We start from the raw sequence: 21327 nt of genomic DNA, 5'->3' as shown, positions 1-21327 counted from the left end.
GGAGCTTACTCAAACACATGTTCATTGAGTCAGTGATGCCATCCAACCATCTCACCTCTGTAGTCCCCTTCTCCTCCCGCCTTTAATCTTTTCCAGCATCAGGGTCTTTTCCAATGAGGCAGTTCTTCACATCTGGTGACCAAAGTATTAGAGTTTCAGCTTCAACATCAGTCCTTCCAATGAATATTCCAGACTGATTTCCTTTAGGATGGACTGGTTGGATCTCCTTGCAGTCCAAGGGACTCTCAAGAGTCTTCTCCAACACCACAGTTTAAAAGCATCAATTCTTTGGCATTCAGCTTTCTTTATAGTCCAATTCTTACATCCATACATGACTACTAGAAAACCATAGCTTTGACTAGACGGATCTTTGTTGGCAAAGTAATGTCTCTGCTTTTTAATATGCTGTCTAGGTTGATCATAGCTTTTCTTCCAAGGAGCAAGTGTCTTTTAATTTCATGGCTGTAGTTACTATCTGCAGTGATTTTGGAGCCCCCCAAATTAGTCTCTCACTGTTTCCATTGTTTCCCCGTCTCTTTGCCATGAAATGATGGGACCAGATGCCATGATCTTAGTTTTCTGAATATTGAGTTTTAAGCCAAGTTTTTCACTCTCCTCTTTTACTTTCATCAGGAGGCTCTTTAGTTCTTCTTCACTTTCCTCCATAAGGGTGATGTTATCTGCATATCTGAGGTTATCGAGCTATCCTTCTAGCTCACTTGCTTAAATATCTGCCAGGAAGCAATAATTGCTCTGAGTGGTGTCAGCCTTCTAATCCATTACACCTATCACTTCTTTCTATCCACAACAGCCTATTCTAGACTATATGACTCAAATTCCATTATTCATTGTTCCAATGACTACCATAACAACTCCCATAACTTCCTTGTTTCTCTCTTCCTTAAAATTACTTACTTAAATCCAGCCATTTAAGAACTCAGTCATCTGCCTTTTCTGTGCCTGCCAATGATGATGTGTTCTGGGAAGTAACTACACAGTTGGGCAGACTAGAGTTGTGATAAATATGATCTCCAACCTCAAATGGGTGCTGAAGTTTGGCAATTTTACCCTAATACTTCTCTCTCTGACCTCAATTAGGATGATTTTGTAACTTTTCATCATGCCCCTTCCACTTAGAGTTGAAAACCTTGCTTTATATCAATATTTGAGGCAATTTAGAGCTCTCAGTGGAGAATACCATCACCCTTCAGTATTCAGTTCTACAAGCTCACCTGTTTCTGCTTGCCCTTTCTTCTCCCTCCTGCCTCAATATGGCTTCTGCTGAAAGGGGAGCTATTCTCTCCATGATGCCCCATCCAATGGCCCTTATTTTTTCACTCTTCAATTTATTTATGTCTTTCTAGATTTTAATACTAGTGCTATTTCCCTTTTACAAAACACTTTCATGTATGACATCTCTCTTAGTTTTTATCTCATCTCTATGGCTTTTTCATTACTTTTTCATCCCCTTTCCTGGCTTTTAATCCTCTACTTGCTAGATTTCTTTTTTCTGTCCACTCATTATTTAGAGGCTTTCATTCATTTCTATGGCCTTAAATACCATTTGAGTGCTGACAATTCCCAAATTTATATCTTTGAGATTGCATGTCCCTCCAAACTTCAGTTACCCACATCCAATTTCTTACGCTACATATCCATTTGTATGTCTCACAGCATCTCAAATTTAACACTTTTAAAATTGAAACCTTCCACTATTAATGTCTCTATTCCCTTCCCTATAATGTATCTCTCCCCTTAAATCTTGCCCAAAGCAACAAATGAAACTATTGCTGCTCATTTGCTAGAGATGAAAAGTAGGAGTCATCCAGTTCATCAGCAAATCCTGTTGATTCCAAAATACATCTTGAATCTGTCTACCCCTTTCCATAATAGTTCATGGTACCATAATCTGCTTAATGCAGCATCATGCTAACTAGCTGCTTTCTGTGATAATCTCTTGCAACCTGTTCTCCACTTAAGAGCAAGAGTAATCTTTTAAACATAAACCAGACCGTATAACTACCTTAATTAAAATCCTCCAATGGGAGAGACATGGAGCACAGGCTTATGGACACTGGAGGTGGGAAGGAGAGAGTGAGACGTATGGAGACAGTATCATGGACATTTACATTACCATATGTAAAATAGATACCAATAGAAATTTGTGGTGTGACTCAGGGAATTCAAGCTCTCTAACAACCTAGAGGGACAGAATGGGATGGAGATAGGAGGCAGGTTCAAGAGGGAGGGGACTTATGTATACCTATGGCTGATGCATGTTAATATTTGGCAGAAACCAGCAAAATTCTGTAGAGCAATTATCCTTCAATTAAAAAATAAATAATTTTAAAAAATGCTCCAATGGCTTGATGCTTCACTTTGAATCAACTCCAAGAACCTTATTTTGACCTATAAGATCTTGCAGTCTGAGGCCTGTTTCCCTCTCTCTCCTTTTTCGTACACTCTTTTCACTGCCACAAGAGCCTTTCCAATTTCTTGAACATATTGTAGGTTTTGTACATACTGTTCCTTCTTAACTAGCTCCTCTCATAGCTATCTCCTTTTCATCTTGTAGGTTTCAGTTTAAATGCCACTTCCTTAGTAAGTCCTTCCTGAATCATCCTCTTATATAAGAACTCTCTTCATATCTAATACTACCATTCTTGTTCTGTGTCTCAACATCCTGTCAATTTTTATAAATAATCCTTCCCATTTGACAATTATTTGCTTACTTGGTACTTTTCTGTCTTCTTTATGTTACTATAAGCTCAATGAGGGCAGAGATTATATCCATTTCATTTATCATTATACAATCAACATCTCACACAAATCTTTTATGTAATAATTATGTCAAATAAATGAATAAAGATGGACAATATAGTGAAAATGATTCTTATGTAGTCGTGCATTATAGAATATTTTAGGACTATTTTAGAACTAAGCATCAAAGCCTTATTTAAATTTTAAGTATTTGTCAAAATGGAGGAAGGGCACTTGTTTTTGAGAAAGTCTTGGGTTTATAGCCTATTCTCTACTTCAGTGCCTTTCAAATTGTATTTGCCAAATTAACAATCTATGAGATTTTTTTAAATAAAATACAGTTATGTTTAATGACTAAAAACACGAAATAAAAATAAAAAATATAAGCCCTTTATTATTACCTTCAATGAAGTAAAATTATTCTGTCAATTTCTACAAAATGTAAATGGTTGTTGTCAATGTCTATGCTAGTCTCACTGAAGATCAGTAACAGTTTGAGATGAACACTGTTTGAGAACTTCACTTTGAGTAGTTTTGTTTTACTTCAACTTGAATGACTTAAGTCCTTGGCATTGCTTTACATAGTGTATCTCAAAGCCTCAACTATTCTTTGTAATATGAATAATAGATGAAAACTACTAGAAATAAAATAGTTTAAAAAGTAAGCAATAAAAAAAGTTGTAGCATTTATAAAATAGTCATAAAATTTAGAAATAAAATAGAAAACTATTAGAAATAAGAGAGAAAACTAAGTCCTCTGTCATGAATATAAATTGGAGGGTGGGGAAAAAAATCATTCCTAAATTTTAAACCTGTTCTATTTCCCACACATTTACCGGATTTTGAACAAGGTGACAGTGGGAGAAAAAGTCAAATGTTATCTTTGGGATGATCTTCCCTCATAGCTCAGTTGGTAAAGAATCTGCCTGAAAGGCAGGAGACCTGGGTTCGTTTCCTGGGTTGGGAAGATCTCCTGGAGAAGGAAATGGCAATCCACTCAAGAATACTTGAGTGGAGAACACTCCAGAATTACTGGAGAATCCTATGGACAGAGGAGCCTGGCATGCTACAGTCCATGGGGTCACAAAAGTCAGACACGACTTAGCGATTCAACTACCACCCTAGGATGTTACAGAGAAACCAGTTGGTTGTTGAGATTTTACTACTAGCTGGGTTGGTATAGCTTTTTTTTTAATCAAAGTGCTGGATACCTTATTTCCATCATAGCTAGTTTCTCTTAACTCCTCTAACTCACTTTCCTGACCTAAAACATTCTGTCTTAATGTTTTGTCCCTTAGCCATTTCCACATCCTTATTCTTCTCAGTACATGTCTTTTGCCTGATTGGCACAATGCAATGCCATGGATATGTAGAAAAGGAAAGTTACAGTAGCAAAAGCTAGAATATTCACGGAAGATAAGATTATTATCTGCCTTCCTCTGACTTATCAAGTTACTAAGTTTGTTACGCTTGTACTATGCCTTACAGCTTAGGTATATAACAAATTCATTACTTGTGCCACTTCAGGAATGTCTGTGTTATTTGAACATAGGAGTAGATTTTTACAGTAGGTGAAAGCAGCAGAAGTACTTTAAAATCCTTCATAGAAGGGGAATCCAATATCCTTCATTCTCCAAAGGGATTTTGTCATCCTCCTGAAGATGAAGAAAGAGAAATTTGGCATGTCTTCCTTATTTGTGGCTGTTGGTATATCCAAAGGCAGGTGAAGAGCTCAAGGTGGATTTCCTCACAATGTACCCAGTCTCAAAGGTGAGGTCAATTCCAGTTGCAGCCTTACCTTGGAGTTGGAGATTTAATCTATACGTTTTTGAGCCTTGTGAGTTTCAAGCATATGAAACAATCAACTTTGTTCAGGAAGCAGTGTCTGATTCTTTTACCTGTTTCCTCATCCAGTCAACACACACTTGAATCTCTAGGGTAAATTGGCTTCTTGAGTGTCTTCCAGTTGGGAAGAACTAGAAGTTCAATTGAACTTCTGTCAGGACTGTGGATTTGAAATTCTTAGCACTGCAGTGATTGTAAGCCTCGGTATCAGGTTTGAGTGATGTTAGCTAAAGCTGTTTAACGCATAATTGTCTAAAGCTCAGGCAAACCAGAATTCCTTTCATGTTTCCTTTTCCTTTTCTTTCCTTCCTTCCTAAATCCAGTTTGTTCAGCTTGCATTGTTAGGAAAGTGTTGGATTCGTAGATAAGAAAAGGTGATTATAGAAAATAGGAAGGAAAGAGGGGCAGTAGTGTTAGCTGCAGCTGCCTCGATCTTCTTTTTAAGCTTTGGAATTCAAGTGGGAATTAGTCATACTCTCAAGTCTTATTCTGTTAAAAATTTTTTTTTAAAATTTTTTGCACTTACGAACTAAATATTTCTAAAAATGAAAGAAACTAGCCAAAAATGAATTTCTGGTTCGTGTGAACTGGGAAATAGTCAATATTAAGTTGATACCTGGTATTAAAGTTAGTTTGTTGATCTAATTGCTATAGCTATGTCTTTAGAAACAACATAAAACAGAAGACTTTCATTATTCCTAGGTTTTAAAAAATTTTTACTAAAATATAGGTGATTTACAATGTTGTGTTTCAAGTATACAGCAAAGTGATTCACACTCACACACAGCTTATTACAAGATACTGAGTATAGTTCCCCGTACTACACAATAGATTCTTGTTGGTTTCTATTGTATTTTAGATTTTTTTTTTTTTTTTTTTCTAATGCAGAGGGTGGGAATGAACACACATTCAGGAACAAAATGGATAACTACTGTTACTGGATGTTAACAATTTCTACCAAGGAGCTATTTTAACTCTTTATTAAAGAATAGTCTAGTGAAGACTTTGACTTGTTGCTCATTTTTCATATTATGGAAAAATATTTTTCATCTTCTCTTGCATTCTTATACTGGAAATTTGGGTGGTAAGATAAGGAATATTTTTTCAAGTTTTAGTCCTATTGCTAGTCATTCCTGTTATTCCACTTGCTCTTGTTTCACAATTTAAGAAACACTGAGGTGATGCAGAGATAAGACAACAGTGAGGCCTGACTCAGGGCATAACTAACATCAAATTCCTGAAATGAACTAAATAAAATACACTTCCATTCTAGAAAAGTTAGTGGCAAACCTTAATCAGAGAATGGAAGGTTTCTATTTATTCCTCTGACCAGTTCATAAAGTCCAAAGAACTACATAATATGAGGCCATTTAGACACTTTGAAGCCCAACTAGTGACTTTTCTTAACTGTTGCACAATATCATTCAAATTCTGAGCATCAGGACTTGAGAACTGGAAATCTTGGAGAGGGTTTAAAGAGCCACAGTGATTACTAATAACCTTGACAAGTTGTAGAAATGGGCAGGTAATTACAGGATGAACTTAACAGAAACACAGTAATTTAGAGGAAGAGAAAAATAAGACACTATAAATACAAGGGAGAAGGCTTGGCTTTGTGGGGAAATGTGGGAATTTGTAAATCACAAGTACAACATGAATTAGCCATATAAAAGAGATGTTTTATTTATTAATAAAACACCAAAACTTGTAGATTACATGTGGGAATATTGTATTTAAGAAAAAGGCAGTTATTCGCTAGTCACTTATACCATTATTCACATTAAGCACCTATCACGTCAGGCTTGACACTGAACGCTGGCATAAAACGGGGAAGCAGACCTAAGACCTGCACCTACACCGAGCTCGCTCAAGTGTGGTAAATAACAAAGCTGGTACCTTTAATACTCTCTTCGGTTTGTATTCCGTAGCCAGCTTCGACTATAGCAACTACTGTGAAGTCCCTCAGGTAGAGATCCTACTTCTACATTTTGGATCCCATACCGTGCCTAGCATAGCATCTTTTAAGAAATCAACTTGGATTCAGGGGTAAAAATAAGCCCGAAACGAACTAAAATTCGAAAAAGTAAACACTAGTCTGATCAAATATGTCGATCAAAATTTGCAGGTTTTCTCTTCAGCGAGTAATAGATATTTGAGAACCTATTATACGCAGAACAGTTCTCAACAATGCTTTGTGTACAAAAGGGAAGGAGGGAATGGATTCACTTTGCACATCACGGTAATTGCCGTGGAAATCCTGGCCGGGTGGATAGCCCGTCCTCCTCGAGTTCCACCCGCCTCCCAACCCCTTTTCTTTCCCTTTTAACCGAAATACAAAATGCATAAAGCAAAAGCCACAGGGGCAGGACGCACTACTATCACTGGGGTACAAACACCAGCTCCCGCAGGTCGGCAAGTGCGGAGGACCCAGTCCCACCCCGGCTTTCCGGCGCCCGGGATCTAAGAGCGGACGAGGCGTCCCCCCAGAGGAAAGACAGGGCGCCGCAGACGCCCGCCCCGCCCCGCCCCGGGTCCTGTTCCTCTCGGGCTCCCCTGACCATTCAGGCGTGCCCTCCGCTGAAAGGTCAGTGGAGCACGATCAGGAAACCATGCACTCGAGACCCCAACAACATTCACTTGCCAGCCATTCGAGCCCCACCGCCCAGCAGGCCGAGCAGGCCGGACGACGAGGCCTCGCGGTAAAGAGCCTCCGTCCGCCCCGCCTCCTCGCCTCCTGCCGGCCCCGCCCTCGCTCTCTTACCCCTCCCCCGCTCCCGCCTCGCTTCCCCGACAATCTCCTCGCGCTCACGGCCCGGCACGCGCGCTGCGCCCGGCCGCCGCTGCCGCCGCCGCCGCCTCCGCCGCCGCCGCTGCCGAGCGTTCCTTCGCCGTGCCTGGCTTCCAGCTTCGGGCCGGAACCGGAAGTTTAGGGGGCGGGGCCGGCGGAGGCCAGGGGACCGAAAACGCGGCCGAGCCTGGAGCCCGGAGCCGGAGCCAGAGCCTGGACCAGAACTTGGCCGCCGCCTGCACCACCGCAGCCGCCCGCCGCTGCTTCTCCGCGCCACCGCCGCCGTCTCGGCCGCCACCGCCGCGAGCTCGGCAGCCAGTGGTCCGCGGACTTTGGGTGTCCGGGTTGAAGGTCGGTCCGGACGTCGGACCCAGCTCGGTTCCCGGACTGTCCGGGCGGCAGCGGACGCCGCCGCCTCCTCGTCGCCTCAGCCTGGCGTTTTGTTCGGAGAGACCCGAGAGGCGAGCGGAGCTGACAGTGATTTTGACAGTGATTTAAACCCGCTTTTGTTGTTGTTGGCTTTTCGTTGTTTGGTTTTGTGTGTTGTGCTTGTGTGTGGCGGTTTTTTCCCCCCGTGGTGCATTTTTTTTTTATTGTTGTGCTCGCTCTTTTTATTTTTTATTTTTTTTTCTCTTTTTTTTGACCCCGTGAACGTTTTTTTGGTCGGGGCTTCCGAATATGTTTTATGACGGTTGATTTTACACCAGGAGGTTTGTCTCCGAGGAAGACCCAGGGAACTGGATATCTAGCGAGAACTTCCTACGGCTTCCCCGGCGCCTCGGGAAAATGGGAGCTGCTGCAAAGTTGGCGTTTGCCGTCTTTCTTATCTCTTGTTCTTCAGGTAGGTGCATGGAGCGCGGCGCGGCTAGGCTGCCGCCGCTGCCGGAGGCCGCGGTTGTTGTCGGGTCGGCGAGCTCCAGCGGAGCCTGGGGAGGTTTCCCCACCCCGATCCCCTCGGCTGCCGCCCTCCCCCACGACCCCTCCCGGGCTGATTATGATCTGGAAACCTCCATGAATTTTTCTCTTTTCGAGTTTGGTTGGCGACTGATAAGAGTGACTGCTCTGTTGTTGTGAAAGTGAGAAAGTCATGGTTTGTGGCCGTAACGCTGAATGACAGCGCTGGTTGGCTTGCAATTAAGCCGCAAATACCACAAGTGACAATTTATGCAAAGGTTTGAGACCTGAAAGGCGTATTACAAAACGTCCTTTTAGTGTGGCATATTCCAAAAATAAGGGTGTTTTGTTGTTGTTTGTTTGTTTGATTGATTTTTAACATCTTTTAATCAGTGCTTCAGTGACTATCACGGCAGATCAAGTCAGTTGCTACTTGATTTTGACCGTGAGAAACAATGCATTATATCAGCAATTTCATCTGGGTGTCCCCTCACGTTTTCTGCAACTTCAGTGTCCAGCAGTGTTAAAAATAGTTGTAGTTGTTGTTGGAGTATTAACAATAACCCAGTGCAGAAGAGGTATGCCACTGTGTGTTGCTAATGTGCTGGCTTTCAACCACCATTTATGTGCTCTTTTCTGGCATAGATTTTGCTTACCTACGGAATACTTATTTTAAACGCGTTGTGTTGGAGCATTGTTTTCGGTTTAGAACAGCCCATTTGAAATGGTACATACTGTCAGGTACATTGTAGTCATAAAATGGGTTTTGGCCCAGGGTTGAAAGAAGAATTTGGCCCATTTACATTTGAAATTTTGATTTTGTGAGAACGTTCTGTGGTTGCAACCAGTGGTTGGAAAACTATCTAGGCTTTTGTATTTGAAATTCTGTAAATGAATACAGCATTTAGCTCAAAGGTGTGCAGATGTACGTAAGAGGAGAGTTAGTTTGTATATGAAACAATTTTAAAGTGGCAGTGGATATATTTATCATAAAATTCAATGTTCAGTTACTACGTTGTGAGATTGAATTATAGGGGGACAACGAATTGACAGGTTTCATGGCCATGTCTTTTATCTCATTTGCCACAGGGAAATTAGAGGGTGGTAGTCTTTTCTTTGTGTACGTCTGTGGTGTGTGTGTGTTTGTATGTGTGTGTGTCGGTGTCCATCCGTCCTCCCTGCCCCCCTTTTTAATAGAATCTTTTGTAATGTATAGAATTTGCTGAATGGTACATTTCCCTGTGGTTAATAAATGGATAAAGTCTAGTCTTATGTCTGTAGTGGTATTGATCAGTTCCGGGTGGGCTGAATGTGTTTGTGAAATGGCGATCATTGCCAGAGATTAACCAAAAGAATCATGTCTGTTTAAATGGAAGAAGGAACATGCTTAAGGCAGGCTGACGGTTCTTTTTGTGCAGGGTTTGGGGAGGAAGATAAACAATGGTGTCTCTGAAATGAATGAATACTGGATAACATTAAATCTCTTGCTTTTTGTGACATAACTTAACCATGTAGTTTTTATTTTTCCTCTAGTACTCTTCTTCCTCTGCCCCTATATGTTCTGGTTGGTGAACTCCTCTTTTTCATATCCCTTTTTCTGATCTCCTGCCCTTGAGGAGGAGGGGCATCATGGCCACTGACCAAGGAATTGTGGATATTATTCCCTCCCAAGCCCACCGGAGTCACACTAATTGTTGAAGGAGGCTATTCTTGAGCAGTCTCAAGGTATTACTTCTGGAAAAGCAGGCTGTCGCTGCAGACCTTACAGCTTCCTCTGCTTGGCTTGGGAGTAAAAAGAACTGAGCATTAGTGTCTTGTAGGATTATTCTCACTGAGTCAGGAGGTTAATAGGGCCAAAATTTTCCAATAAAGTAATTTTGTTACTAGAGAGTACGTAGATATTGCACTTACTTTAAACTAATTAAGTATTGTTGAATAGGTTTTTTAAAAAATCCTAGTTTAAAATATAATTCTGTTGAAGATAATTGAAATAAATCTTAAAGACTTTAGTCCATATTTATACATGAATATTTTTAATACTTAAAATGTGTGATTTTTTAAAAGGTCTTTTGTTATGCATCAGATGCACTCACATAGAGGATTATTACATATATTTTTTTTTCCTAATTGATTTTTCTGTGTAATATTTAATCTTGCCTGCTGGAAGCATGAGGATGGCTATTTTTATGAGAAAACATTTCCAAAGTTGTCTTTTTGTTTGTTTGTTTATGGATATTTGATTTTTTAAAAATCAAATGAAGAGTAGTAGTAAAGAGCAGTTTTAGTTCAGGTGTTTAGGATGGATGTTTACTGTTCTCTTTAATATTTTGTGGACTTGGATTTTTCATTTTCCATCGCATGGTGTGGATACTGGAGACGGATTATGTAGACTGTTCCTTGAGGATATGGCCAAGTGTATAATTCACTCCTTTTCATTCTGGGGGAAATATTTTTGAGTTTTGCCCTCATCCTGAAATGCCTTCAGATTCCTTTTGATTTTGAATGTTTTCATTGCCCTTATCCTTACTCAGCTTCTGTTTCAAAACTCAAATATGCTTCTTAGTTATTTTGTTTTTCAAGCATTGTGGTTAATTTGTATCATTCTCCAAATTTGTTGAAATGTGAGGAAGAGTTTAATACTTGCTCTAGGGTTTAGGTTTATCCTCTCTAGAGTGATGCAGCTATTGTGGTATTTGAGTTGCATTGAATAAGCTGAGAATTCCTTTGGATTCTATGGGAACTGAAACAGTCTGGTCTATATATTTAATGAAATAAGAAATGGAGATAAAGTAGTTTTGTGCATTTTCTTCTGTTCAGCATGGCAATACTGTGTGGGTGTGTGTGGATATGTGCATGTATGTGTGATTGGAGGGGTCATTGGAGTACAATGGATCTTCTGGAACTCTTCTGAACTTTTGACTAATGATAGATATTAAATGCTTTTGTTTTCTATAAGGCAGAATCTCTTAAATATAGTCTGTGATCAGATTCAAATATATTATCTTGGAACATTAACCAGCAGAAAAACAAAACAGCACCCTCCCTTCATTTCATTTTTTCTGCTTATAAGCCAGTAGTTCTCAAGCTCGGGTGCCTTTTGCTCCCCAGCCCGGCAGCTCTCCCCAGGGGCCCTTTGGAGACAGTCTTGGCTGTCAGAGCTGTGGGGGAGGAGAGGGTGTGTGCTGGCATCTACTGGGTAGGGGACGGGGTGCTGCTCATTACCCTGTGATGCACGGGACAGCCTTCCACAACAAAGGATTATCTGGCTGAGAATGTCCGTAGTGTTCAGGGTGAGAAGCCCTTTTCTGAATTCTAAATTTTAAAAAGCATTAGTATATCAGTAAACGGTCTCTGCTGTCCCTCCCACAGTTAGTCATCTCAATTTTACAAGTGCATGGCATTTTTGATCTCCAGGTGACCTTGTATTGAGAGTTTTCATCTTTTCATTATCTTTAAAAATGAGAATTACTAGGAGAATAGACTATAGGTATATTCGTTATTTCATCCTATTGTACTTTAATAAAAATACTTTTGCTGACTGTTACAAATAAACTGTCTCCAATCATTTGTTATGATGGAGTACTTTTGAAGACTGTATATTCATGGATATGAAGAGTGCTTGGTCAAGTTATCAAGTTTAATTATTTTTGCTTTTGATCCAGTAGTTTCTTTGCTCTTAATAATCATCTTTAAGACTGTTTCCTCCTATCCTTATTGAAATCACTGAATGATGTGGTGACTTCAGGGGTGTGAGAGATGGAGAGATAGAGAGAAGGAGGGGGAGGAAGGGAGGGTGGCAGAGGGAGAAGAAAAGAGACTGATTAATATGATGCCTGAAAGCTTTGTAAGTTTCATATGGAAGAAATATCTTCACTATTACATCTTCCCTAAATGGAAAAACTGAATTTACACCTTAAGTTTTTTTTTTTTTTTTAAAGAATATATCCTTTATCTAGCAAATTTTTAATTTTAAAAAACTTTTAAAGTGATTTCTTAATTACATAATTTTCTTGAGAATCTGTTACCTGGATTTTGGTTACCATTAGACTCATTTAGGCTATACTACTAAGTATTCTATGATCTATTGCAGATCCTTGTCCTTTTTGAGGTTAAAATTTGACCATAATTAATAAGTGTTTATCTTGTTTTGAACTCTGGTTTTAAGGAAGTTAGCCAGCCAGGATAAGAATTACGGTGAAGTACTTAAAGTAAATTAAGTAAAGTAAAGTAAAATAAAGTAAAAATTACTAAAGTAAATATGCTCTACACCATAGAGAGGAAAAATTCTGAAGTTGTTCTCACAAAAAAAGCGTGCAAATAAATCTCATACTTTTCTTTGTAACACACTTCCCTATACATATCTCTGGTACTAGCTGACATTTTCATCTTTTGTGTCCATTGGACGCATTGTTTCATGAGAAGTAAAGCATAACTAAACCAAATGAGATTTTAGTAATCTTTAAATTGTCTCTTTAGATGCTAAAACTCTTTTATCGCTTTTTTATTTTTGTCATTACTCTCATTTCTCATCTTTGGTGTCTCATAAATTTGTGACTCAAATTTGTCTTTTCATGCTCCCTAATGTTGCCATTGTTATGGTGCCACTCAGTCAGTTAGGTAAGGTTGGCAACATTTGATACTGAGATTACTAGTATTCCTCAGTTTTATTCCATATTCTGTAATTTATCATTTCTTCCATTCCCTTTCATTGTGATTCCCTTTCTACTTTCCACTCTTGTTTATCTCCTCTGCTGCCCCTGTACTGTAGGCTGCTTACTTGTGGAACCTACTCAGTTACTTAGTATCAGGGGTGGCTCAAGAGGGCTCAGCTTGGTTTAAATGAAAACAGTTCAGATTTAGAAAGCTTGAGAATTGATCAGATAGTCTTTTCTACTGTTCTTTTCATTTGTTGGTTTCTGGAATACCGCACACACTTGGGACTGCTGTTACTCTCTTGAAATCAAATGGCTTGAACTTTACATTGCTCTTACTCACATAGCTTTTTAATATTTTGTTTTTCTTTAACTCTTGCTGCTTTCCAAAAGTCTCTTATTACTTATTATCTCTTATTACTGTTCATTCATCATCTTTGTTTAAGCCAAAATTTGACCAGACCAGAGAGTATATTTTTTGCCACAGGTGGGACCACATTACACTTCCTCTGTGGTAGATTTAATTCTGTTAGGTTATAATAGGCATGTCTAGACAGAACATTGATTTCAAATTGACTATTGAACATGAATGTTCCAGGAATAATGTATAGAGGAAGGAGAAAAAGTCAAGAAGGTAAGAAAACTTCAGATAGCAATAGACTTTCTGTCATTCTCCAACTGGATTTGTGTTAGTCACTTTCACAAATGCAACACTTCTAGTGATCATGGTTTGTTTACTAAAGGGACCTGAAAGGAATGTGTTGTTGTTTCTGAGTTTGGATTTCTTAAACTATTAGCGTGGTGACTTAGGGGGGAAAAATGGGAGGTTCTTCCGGATACTGGACAAGAAGGTGGTTGTGGTGGTCAGTAGACTTGTGTTCTGGTGCCAGGACTGCCACTGTCATTTCTTTACCTGAATTTGTTACATACCTTTCTGACTATAACTGATTGCCCTGCCACTGATTCCTCTCCCAGTCCAACCACTTAGCTGCCAGATTAGCCTCATTAAAAAATGTCTGGTTATGTCACTCCTGCTTAAAACCTTTCACTCTTCACCTTTAGCATAAAATCTAAAGTCTTTAGATTGGCATACAAAGTCCTTTATCATTTAAATCCTGCCTCTTTTCTCTAAAAGCAGGTAAAGAATCTCCCTGCAGTGCAGGAGACACCAGAGACACCAGTTCAATCCCTGGGTCGGGAAGATCCCCTGGAGGAGGAAATGGCAACCCACTCCAGTATTCTTGCCTGGGAGATCCCATGGACGGAGGAGCCTGATAGGCTACAATCTGAAGGATCACAGAGAGTCAGACATGACTGAGTGACTAAGCACAGAGAGAAGGGTATAGGCTCTAGAGTTTGACTTTCTTGCTTTACATTCTCATTTCACAACTTAACTTAGGGCAGATCACATCACCTTTTGTGCTTCAGTTTTGTCATCTACAAAATGGGAATGTTAATAGTGCCTACCTCACATAGTGGTTTCAAGATTAAATTACACATAAATGCTAGGTGTTCTGCTGTGGCTCCTCTTCAGCATGTGCCCTATACTCCAGGTATACAGACTCAACACAGAGTTTCCTGAGTGTGTCGTTCTTTATTGTATATTAGTATGGTACCTTTGTACATGTTATTTCTTCCTCCTTTATCTGTTTAACTCCTTGTTGTAAGACTGATAAGTACCACCTCTTCAAAAAAAATATTTCTCTGCCACTTAACCTAGAGTGAATTAGTTAATTTCTGTTGTTTATAAATGACCTTGATTCCAGTACTTACTCTTAATGTTTGCTTGCATATACGTAGTATAGACTTTGAGCTCTTCGAAGACATCTTCTCTTTATTCATAGACTCTCACCTAGAACCTGGTATCCAGTATGTGCTTAGCAAATGTTTACTTTATGAAGTGAAATGTTTTTATTTCTGGGCCTGAGTTTTCCTTTTATGTATTAAAGTAATAAACTTGGGTTAGATGATCTCTAAACTCTTTTCCTACTGTAAAAGCTCTATGAATCTAGTTCTAAGGGTAGAGTTTAATAATGACATTTTATTAGAAAAAGTGATTTTGCTGGTTGTTTTTTGAGTATCCTTAAGTTCTGCCCCCCTTTTAAATGTTGTGTCTCTGATCCTTAGACTAAATTGTTTAATTTGAATTGTATAGATGTAAAAGACATCTTAGAGTATTTCGAATTCAGTGGCTTTCAGCTTTTTTGACCATAACCAACAGTAAGAAATACACATTGCATCATGACTCAGTTCTCTTATACGTAAATAGGTATATGCATCAGAGATAGAAGTTTCATGAACTTACTATGTGCAGGACACTTTTGTTTGTTTCTGCATTTTATTTCATTAACAAAGTTTTGATTATGATCCCATTAATGAATTCAGTGACCCACTAATGAGTTCTGAGCTCTCCCCAAATACTGGTTTTATTCGCTCCACCCAGTACTTGAGTAGAGAAGGAAACTGCATAAGTAAATATGTGCAGTGAAAAACGTGTGCACTGAGAAATATGCTCATTATTTAATCTGCAATGGAGAACTTGTGCCTCCATACAGAGTATAGAGAAAACTGGTCCCAGGGCAGAAGGTAGACCTGCCATGGCTGAGCTCATTTCTCTTCTGAACTACCTGGATGACTTATGCACACACAAAGGTGCTAAAACAAAATTATATTGTAATTTTGAGTAGTTCAAATTTTTCATTTAGGAAAGACTTGCTGGAGGAGATAGGTCCTAATAATAGGAAAAAAAAATACCTTGGCAGGAGGTTGAGAAGCATATTTGTCTTATTATGTGGGAACAGGGACAAAATGGTATCTGGAATATAGAAAGCATTTGTGAGGATACCTGATTGTAGATGGTAGGCAAGTTGAGATGGAGGAATTTTTGACTAAATTTGACTAAATCTAATTTCTGTGGAGGAAAAATGTTTATAACTGCTTGAAGTAGAACAGTCTCAGTTGAGGGCGTTAAATCCAGGTGAAAAGTTATTAAAACCAAGAAGAGGTAGGAGTGGATGATAGACATCCTGATGACTATCCCAAATACTTACAGTATGTGGAATATAGAACAGAAAAACAGCTTAGAGATTAGGTAGAATCGCAGCAATACTAAATAAGATTGGTAAAGAATTAACAACCCAGAAGAAAATAGGAAGCACTTTCATAACCAAAGAAATCCTGTAGTGAAAGATGGATTTAGAGTATAAGCATGAATGAAAATATAACTATAGATTTGGGAAAATAAGAATACGTAAAAATATATGAGAGCATATATTATTCTCTTACATACAGTACAGTGTATGGTGGGTATGTCTCCATTGTGAGGTTAATTCTAAGCTCTGGTAGCTCAATATGTTGTTTGTATTTAAATAATGGTCAGATTCCAGTAATTGCAATGATGCTCATACTGGTCATTCAGATTATATTCTTTGAAATATATGTGAAGCATTTTCTTCACAGTAAATTGTACTGTGTAGTTTTAGAAACTTTTCTGAGGTTGGTATATGTGATTTAGGCCTGCTTCCTGAACCTTTTCAATACCTTTCTTTTGGACTAAATAAAAATTTCTTTGGTATTAGTAATTGTAATCATGTTGGGAATCATTTTATTCTCTAATGTTGCTGAACAAAAATAATTGTAAAGCAATGAAATAATTATCTGAAGGACTTAGTAAGGAAGGGTTGCCTTTTAAAATTAATCATCTTTACATATTATAGTAATAAGCCTATCTTATCTAAAGCTTTAAGAAAAAAATTTTCCTACTAATGATTACTGACCTTATATTTTATAGAAATGAGCCCTGTCCTGGGAAAAACCTGTTGATCTTCACATCTTTGTGATACATTGTAATTCAAGCTTGTTCCAAGGCATTATTTCAAGAGGAAGAGGCATGGGCAAATTATCAGATCTTGGCAAGCTTCTAAAACTCTGAGATTAATTTTTTTATATTTATTTATTTTTTAATTGAAGGATAATTGCTTTACAGAATTTTGTTGTTTTCTGTCAAAGAATATTTTTTAATTTGTAAACCAAGATGTAGTAAATGAAATAATATGCGGTATAATACAGGCGCTGAGTCATAGTAGATCTTATGTACATGTCAGTTTTTAACCTATCTTAAAGTCTTATTTTTAAAAAAATGTAGTATGTAAAATATTTAAAATACAGTTTTAGTTTTTAGGAGATTTTTTAAATTTGCTGGTAAATTACTTATAAGTTAATATGAAATAATATTCTGACTAAATGATTCAGCCATAGAAGATATCAGTAATGCTGCCAAATAGGTGCCAGGAAATATTTAGAACATTCAGCTATCATAGTTCTTTTATAAAGAGTTCTTTAAGTTCTCGTTGTTCTAGCATGCATTAAAAGGGAGCATTGGTGTAAACCTTCATCTGTATTTGTTAGAATTTAAAATATTTCTCATAGGCAATTTCACCTAAACATTAAGTGTTTTAAAACTTCATATAAAGTCTTGGAAGCGAAGATTGTCTCTTTTCTGTCTGCTATGTGAGGATATAAGGAGAAGTCGGCAGTCTAACCTGGAAGCAAGCTCTCAGTGGAATCTGACAGCACTAACACTCTGAACTTGAACTTCCATCCCTCAGAACTGTGAGAAATAAATTTCTGTTGTCAAGAAAAAAAAAAAAAGTCTTGGAAGCTTCTCAAGTCAGTTTTGAGGTACCAGCTACAAGCTTTCAAAACATGCTTAGCAGAGTTTTGAGGTCAGTATTTTGAATGTGGTATAATATTTTGGAGTAAAACTTGAGTCTTTCATTTAAATTCTTGTTTTCCTGCTGACTCTTTTTTGACCTTGGCAACCGTGAAGACTTTACTCATCACTAAATTAAAGAGGATGAAATAAGTATTCATTTGTTTAACAAATAAATGTTGAACTACACGCTAGGCAGTGCTAAGTGGTTGAAATGGAGCAGTGAACAAGACACACGTGATAATGTGCTTACAGTCATAAAGTAAGTAGTCAAATGAATAAAATAATTTAGAATTGTCATATGTGCTCTGACAGGATTCTGAGAAGGTAACTTTATTTTGCCTCATGTCCCATATCATAATCTCTAATTACTCAAGTTTATTTATCTACCTATTTATCATCTGTCCTTTGCACTACTAGAGTGTAAATTCTATGAGAGAGGGTTTCTCTCACTTATTCATCACAGTATCCCTAGAGCATGGCGTGGTTTCTGGCACAGAGTAGAAGCTCAGTAAATATCTGACTGACTGCCTGGAGAAATGGGTGCAAGGATGGGACTAGAGAGGTTGATAGGGACAAGATCATGCAGGGCTTTTGATCTAAGCTGGGAAAGAGACTGAAATCCAAAGGGCAGTGGAAAAAGCAGAGTTTTAAGGAGGAGCTTGACCTGTGTTGTTTGTTAAGGTCACTGGCAGCTGTCTGGAAAGTATATTGAAGGTGTGGAGGAGTGAGAAGGTGAGACCAGTTAGGGGACTGTTAACGCCAGCCTAAGCTAGAGAGACTCTGTAAGATCCCTTCTATTCTAGCCTTGTATTCTAGTCGTTGCCTACACTTGTCTTACTCTCTTATTTTACTAGTTACCCATTTTCCCCCTGCTTTTTACTTAAGGAAAATGAATAGCTTGTTGTGCATATGAGAACTGAATACAACATCTCCCAAAAAACTCAAAAAGAGACAAAATACAAGCGAGAGAGTACTGAATTTTTTGTGGCAAATTCCTGTCTTTAGATTCTGTGCATCTGCTAGTTACTTACTTACGCACCATTTTTATTTCTCTCTGGAGCTTTGGCTTTACTTCTTCTTTCAAATGTCTATTTTTTTCTTTTTCTTTTTTTTTAAGAATATCACCTTTTGATTGTTTTATCATGTAATATACTGTATTGTTGACATGACTGAAGATTCAGGAGCAGAAACCAGCATATTTTATATCTTAATTCTTAGGAATTTGATATCTTTACTGCTTATCAAGATCTTACAATAAAAACTGAGGGGATAAATAGTTAATACTATGGGCTATGATTTTTACTCAGGGCCATTGCCTCTGTTAAGTAGTTAGCTTGAATATTTTTATCTGAAAGATTTCAAGCCTGTACTGTTGGTGGGAGGGGGAGGTGGTGCTTGGCACAATCAACTATATTGGCAGAAGTTCAGCAGCATCATCTTTGACTAGGAAAAACTGCATTATTACACAGAGATAAAGCCAAAAGAGACGTTAAACATCACTGAATTTAGAAATATAATGGTGGCTGCCTCTCTTCATTTGGTTTCTTTTCATTTTGGATGTAGGTAAAGCTAACTATCTGTCTTTGGTTAGCCACCTTCTTCTATTAATTCACCCTGTAAATATTACAGGTGACTTTACTTATTATTACCTTAAATAAAGTAATTAGGCTTTGTGCTACTTGGTAGTAGAGTTTCACACAGCAAGATTCGTGTGTAGAATTTGCTAATTATTTCTGTTTAAGCTTAGAGTTGAAATTAACTTCTGTAAATACACTTTTAAATGGTTTGGGGAGAAATGATAAGTCAAAACTAAAAGAAAATGATAAAAAATGAGTAAGGGTAGTTACAAGATATTAATTATTCAAGATGGGCATGGTAGTAGTAAAGCAATTTGGTTAGTAGGCATTCAGAAGAATAAAATGCCTTTCTAAATAATCACCCTTTTATTCCATATAAATATTATATAACAAATCTTTCCAGGTAGCCTTTTTTTTTTTTCTTTTTCTTTTTTTTTTATTAGTTGGAGGCTAATTACTTCACAACATTTCAGTGGGTTTTGTCATACATTGATATGAATCAGCCATAGATTTACACGTATTCCCCATCCCAATCCCCCCTCCCACCTCCCTCTCCACCCGATTCCTCTGGGTCTTCCCAGTGCACCAGGCCCGAGCACTTGTCTCATGCATCCCACCTGGGCTGGTCATCTGTTTCACCATAGATAGTATACATGCTGTTCTTTTGAAACATCCCACCCTCACCTTCTCCCACAGAGTTCAAAAGTCTGTTCTGTATTTCTGTGTCTCTTTTTCTGTTTTGCATATAGGGTTATCATTACCATCTTTCTAAATTCCATATATATGTGTTAGTATGCTGTAATGTTCTTTATCTTTCTGGCTTACTTCACTCTGTATAAGGGGCTCCAGTTTCATCCATCTCATTAGGACTGATTCAAATGAATTCTTTTTAACGGCTGAGTAATATTCCTCCAGGTAGCCTTTTAAGACATTCTCTTCCTTAGTTCTTTAGAGATACATAATACCTGACTGGGGTGTTGAATTAGGGAATAAATTGTTATTTATATTGTTTGTTAAAATGTAAATAGAGATTGCCTCTTACCAGAGGGGGCTAGAAATAATAGAAGCAGTTAAATTAGGAGAGTTTAACTCCCGAGAGGACCTGACAGACTATCACGTGCTATTTTCTCCATTAACTACCTTATCAGATGATTTTTCTGAAGAATAAACTGTTCAAACTGAAGAATGAAATAAAATGAAAAGATTAGGGTCAGAGAAGAATGTTGTTATATTTTTTCTTTTTGAATCAGTGAAAGGTAGTTTTGATCTTTCATCCATAGATCTGATCTATCATTTCAAAAATAGCCCTCCATCAAAATTTGTAATTCTTAGTCTAGCAGCATATATTTAGCAACACTTATTAAGCAGTAGTTTTATGATTAATATCTAGTTGTATTTCCACGATATGGAAAGATACCAGCTCACTAAGCTAGAGAGCCTAAGAGTAGATGAACCTAGTCTGTTACAAAATTGTAGAATTTCTGCTATTGGAACACGTGGTTACTTAGTAAGGACTAGTTATTGAAGCAGTCTTGTTGGTATAAGGGTAGCTATTGCTTGAAAAGAATGGGTTTCTCAAACAACAGTAGGTCCTTCATCTCAAATTCAAAATTATGCAGTGTGGGGACAGGTATATTAGAAAAAACAAGCATTCTGTAGGGAGAAGGCTTGGATGTTGGGTCTGTCTTTATCATGATGTGATACACCATATGAACTTGGGAAAATTCCATAACCTTAGTTTATTCATCTGTAAAATGGAGTTTATCGTTCTGCCTCACAAGGTTATAGTAAGGATCAAAGGTTATAGATGTAAACACACTCATACCATATATATATATGTATATGTATACACACATGTATATGGACGTTTTAAAACTTCAAAATATTATTCCAAATGGGTTAGTTGCTAAGTCGTGTCCGTCTCTTGTAACCCCATGGACTATAGCCCGCCAGGCTCCTCTGTCTATGGGAGTCTCCAGGCAAGAATCCTGGAGTGGGTTGCCATTTCCTTTCCCAAGCATTTGTAATTAGTACAGTGATTTTTTTTTTTCAAGGAGAGCAGTAGGAAAGGTTCAAATGAACTACGATAACACTTTT

The 21327-nt window shown here is 38.0% G+C and overlaps 1 protein-coding gene across 1 annotated transcript in view; it reads left to right on the top strand.

The window, feature by feature from the left end:
• The first annotated feature begins 7629 nt into the window (after nt 1-7629).
• Nucleotides 7630-21327, top strand: part of ACVR2A (activin A receptor type 2A) — a 91700-nt gene continuing 78002 nt past the window's right edge. The window contains exon 1 of the mRNA XM_043894595.1: nt 7630-8234. Coding sequence (XP_043750530.1) covers nt 8180-8234 — 55 coding nt within the window. The 5' untranslated portion in view covers nt 7630-8179. The remainder of the gene's footprint in view (nt 8235-21327) is intronic.

This window comes from Cervus elaphus, chromosome 33, assembly GCF_910594005.1.
Source record: "Cervus elaphus chromosome 33, mCerEla1.1, whole genome shotgun sequence".
Classification (NCBI taxonomy): Eukaryota; Metazoa; Chordata; class Mammalia; order Artiodactyla; family Cervidae; genus Cervus; species Cervus elaphus.
This window is presented reverse-complemented; position numbering and strand designations above follow the sequence as displayed.